The sequence below is a fragment of the Microtus pennsylvanicus genome, chromosome 7 (assembly GCF_037038515.1).
Source record: "Microtus pennsylvanicus isolate mMicPen1 chromosome 7, mMicPen1.hap1, whole genome shotgun sequence".
NCBI classification, from domain to species: domain Eukaryota; kingdom Metazoa; phylum Chordata; class Mammalia; order Rodentia; family Cricetidae; genus Microtus; species Microtus pennsylvanicus.
The window spans coordinates 4844826-4848624 of NC_134585.1; the positions used below are offsets into that span (position 1 = coordinate 4844826).

General features: G+C 59.3%; 1 protein-coding gene across 2 annotated transcripts; it reads left to right on the forward strand.

Annotated features, from left to right (window-relative positions):
• Positions 1 to 291: 291 nt before the first annotated feature.
• On the forward strand, positions 292 to 2721 carry Rpl10a (ribosomal protein L10a). 2 transcript variants are annotated; one of them, XM_075979699.1, is made up of 6 exons: positions 292 to 409; positions 620 to 694; positions 797 to 877; positions 1221 to 1369; positions 2235 to 2407; positions 2521 to 2721. In XM_075979699.1, the coding sequence occupies exons 1-6, from the start codon at positions 405 to 407 to the stop codon at positions 2689 to 2691; spliced, it is 654 nt and encodes a 217-aa protein (XP_075835814.1). In that variant the 5' UTR covers positions 292 to 404; the 3' UTR covers positions 2692 to 2721. The 2 variants fall into 2 exon arrangements, with proteins under 2 accessions (XP_075835814.1, XP_075835815.1); XM_075979700.1 differs by having other exon boundaries at positions 377 to 409; positions 797 to 1123.
• The last annotated feature ends 1078 nt before the right edge of the window (positions 2722 to 3799 follow it).

Sequence of the window (3799 nt, forward strand, 5' to 3'; positions counted from 1 at the left end):
GTGGCGGCTGGACCATTGCACAAGTACGGGCTAGTGGGGGCAGCTGCCTCGTGGCTCTCCGGGGCTCATCGCCAAATTTGGCGAAGACGGAAAGCAGAGTACTGCTGGTGACTGGGGAAGACAGAGGTCAGGCACTAGATGGGGAAATCCGATCTCAGAGCCCAGCTCCAGCGCCAGTAGCCCAGAACCCGCACAGTCCCGACGCCGGCTGGTCCTAGCGCCGAGGTCGCGGTCCAGCCGCGTGGTGGCGCCCCCAGCGGCCACAAGCCGCAGCGCTCCTCCAGCCAGACTAATCGCCGAGCGGGCAACGGGACGAGCCGTTCTCGCGAGAACAGGAGAGCTATTTGAGCGCAAGCGCGGAGCGCTGTCTTCTCTTCCTTCCGCTTCCCGCATCCTCTCCAGCCATGAGGTAGGTAGCTATCGGGGCGCTATCCGCAGCCATCCGCGTACCCGGGAGTCCCGCGGATATCGTGCGGCTCGACGCGGAGGCTCTCCCCGCGGCTGTGCTCGTCGCCAGTCTTTTCCCGGCAGGCTGTGGGCCTCGTCCGTCGGCGCGGGGCCCGAGCCCTCCGGGGAGCCAGCATGGCGGGCACTGAGCGCCCTCGTTTCTCCCTAACAGCAGCAAAGTCTCTCGCGACACCCTGTACGAGGCGGTGCGGGAGGTCCTGCACGGGAACCAGCGCAAGCGCCGCAAGTAAGCACGGGCGGGGCGGGCTCCCCGGCGCTCCCCGGTGGGGCGGAACGGGCACCCTGGCGCCCTCAGGCCCGGCGGGCTGACGGCGCCCCTCTCGCCTAGGTTTCTGGAAACGGTGGAGCTGCAAATCAGCCTGAAGAACTACGACCCCCAGAAGGACAAGCGTTTCTCGGGCACCGTCAGGTTGGCACCGCTCTGACCCCACCCAGCCCCTCAGTGTCCCCGTGTGGCCTCGCCCTGCCGCTCTGGCCAAGCCTGAGGCGGGCACGGGGGCACTGACGGGCGCGGGTAGTTCAGGCGCCCTGCTCCGGGCAGGCTGGCTGGACGGACCCCCACCCTGGGTCTTAAAACAAGAGGGGAGGCGTGGGGAGGCCTCGGCCGAGCCCGCCGGCTAGCCTGAGAAGCCAGGCTAGTGTCGCAGACCTCCGGGTAAGGCTCGGGGCTCGCTGCCGTCCCAGACTCCTGGGACTCCTTCCGCCTCGTGGGCGCTCGGGGACTGGTAATGACCTGTTCCTCCCCAACGCAGGCTCAAGTCCACCCCTCGCCCCAAGTTCTCGGTGTGCGTCCTGGGGGACCAGCAGCACTGCGATGAGGCCAAGGCCGTGGATATCCCCCACATGGACATCGAGGCGCTGAAGAAGCTCAATAAGAACAAGAAGTTGGTCAAAAAACTGGGTAGGTGCAGCTGGCCGGTGTTTCGGGTGGCCCTGGCTGCCTTTGGCAGGCGCCATACGGAAGGGGGTTTAGGGGTCTACCTTGGCACAAGCCAGGAGCGGCCCCGGTCCCAGAGTGCTTCACAGCGGTTAGCAATCTAAAAAGCGGCACACAGGCCGATCTAGTGGAGGCGGTCATTCAGTGAGGCGCTCCTCCCAGGTGTGGGAAGTTGACACAGACAGCTGTTGTGTTTTCTGGTGAAGTGGACAGCCTGGGCTTGTGACAGCTTAGCTTTCCGTTGAAGGTGGCCTCGTTTTGGATTTTTACTGGTGTCAGGCATTGGCACTTGGGCAAGTGAGGCTACTGGGTGGGCGCATTGGACTCCCATTAGCTCCCTTCCCTCTGATCTGGGCGGTAGTTATGCCTGCCTTTACAGATAGGAAACAACTCCCGCTCTTGCAGGCTTGGCGTAACACCCCACCAAACACCTGTTCCCAGCCATTGAACATGACAGCCACCCTCACTGAAGCGCCCGGGCTGCACAGCAGCAGTCCTGCTTTGGGTTTCTCATAGCTAGGCTTGGTTCTAGGCCTCTGCAGTGTGCCCTGGATTGTGGGTTCAGGAGTGCAGGGTCTGCGGAGGCAGCTTGGTGGCCGGTTTAAAAAGGTGGTTCTGAGCCGGGCAGTGGTGGTGCATGCCTTTAATCCCAGCACTCACGAGGCAGAGGCAGGCAGATCTCTGAGTTCAAGGCCAGCCTAGTCTACAAGAGCTAGTTCCAGGACAGGCTCCAAAGTAACAGAGAAACCCTATCTCAAAAAACCAAAAAAAAAAAAGTTGGTTCTGCCTTTCTGGCCTGGATATGAACAACCCTTGTCTTCTCACACAGCCAAGAAGTATGACGCCTTTCTGGCTTCTGAGTCTCTGATCAAGCAGATCCCACGTATCCTGGGCCCAGGCCTGAACAAGGCTGGCAAGTTCCCTTCCCTGCTGACACACAATGAAAACATGGTGGCCAAAGTGGACGAGGTGAAGTCCACGATCAAGTTCCAGATGAAGAAGGTGGGTTTGGGTTCCTTGGGCACAGCAGGCTTGTCTAGAGGTGGGAAGTGCACCCTGCTCTCAAGAGAGAGCCAGGCCTGCCACCTAGGTGTTGACCAGCCTGGCCTCTGCAGGTGCTGTGTCTGGCTGTCGCTGTCGGCCACGTGAAGATGACGGACGACGAGCTGGTCTACAACATCCACTTGGCTGTCAATTTCTTGGTGTCCTTGCTCAAGAAGAACTGGCAAAATGTCCGGGCTTTGTATATCAAGAGTACCATGGGCAAGCCCCAGCGTCTTTACTAGGATGCCCCAATAAACCTTCCTGCTACTCTACTCTTGGTCTGCCTGTGTCTGAGCTCAGTTCCAACCCCACTGGAGTGATTGGAGCTGTATGAAGCTAGATTCAGCTGTCAGGACATGTGCCCACATCTGATTGGCCTTGGTTCTGGTCCTGGTGGCCTTGGTTCTGGTCCCAGCCAGGTCTCTCCATGGAACATTTTCTTGTGAGCAAGGCTATGGTAGAATTTAGGGTTTTTCTGGAAGGGGCTGTGAAGGGTCCCAGTAAGGACAATTGAAATCGCACTGTGGTGAAGTGAGCTGTGGCAGTGACAGGCAAAGCCACCTCAGGAGCTGCTCACTTCAGGGTTCCAGCACTTAACTGTCAACCCAGAGCCAAAGAGCAGAGTCCTGTCACCAGTTAGTTTGCATCTACTGGAGCCTCTAGGTGACCCTGCGCCCCCCCTCCCATGAGTCTGGGGAGGCCCCTCTTGGGAGCCAAGCTAGTGGGGTTTAGAACAGTGTAAGTCTGAAGGCTAGAGCAGTAGGTTTGTCGGGTTAGGCAGTGAGGGTAAGGTGTTCATTTGCAGGGGTTGCCAATGCCCCCCATGTATACTGCGGCCTCATTCTGCCTCTCCATAGGAGAATCTCTGGGCTCAGCTGGCTGAGTGCCTGGTCTAGCCTGGGCATCTACAGCTGACTGCTAAAGGCCTTCGGTAGATGCTCCATCCTGGTAATCTACACACCTGGCAGCCGCTAAAGTCCCCAGGCCTCTGAATCCTGGCTTGACTGTCAGCAACTGTCCAGAAGCCACTAAGGTGAGCTGTGCCCACTACCGAGCACAGGTGCTGGGTGTGCGTGACTGACGGTGGCGGTGGTTGGTGGCAGCACGTCTGCACCTTAGGAGTATGGGTAGTCCCCATTGGGAGTCTGCACCTTAGGAGTATGGGTAGTCCCCATTGGGAGTCTGCACCTTAGGAGTATGGGTAGGCCCCATTGGGAGTCTGCACCTTAGGAGTATGGGTAGGCCCCATTGGGAGTCTGCACCTTAGGAGTATGGGTAGGCCCCATTGGGAGTCTGCACCTTAGGAGTATGGGTAGGCCATATTGGGAGGCTGCACACACACACACTGTC

Bases quoted from the DNA above. Each gene is read 5' to 3' on its own strand.
- Rpl10a (XM_075979699.1), top strand. The intron at 878-1,220 runs GTTGGCACCGCT...TCCCCAACGCAG, and splicing joins CGTTTCTCGGGCACCGTCAG to GCTCAAGTCCACCCCTCGCC. The intron at 1,370-2,234 runs GTAGGTGCAGCT...CTTCTCACACAG, and splicing joins GAAGTTGGTCAAAAAACTGG to CCAAGAAGTATGACGCCTTT.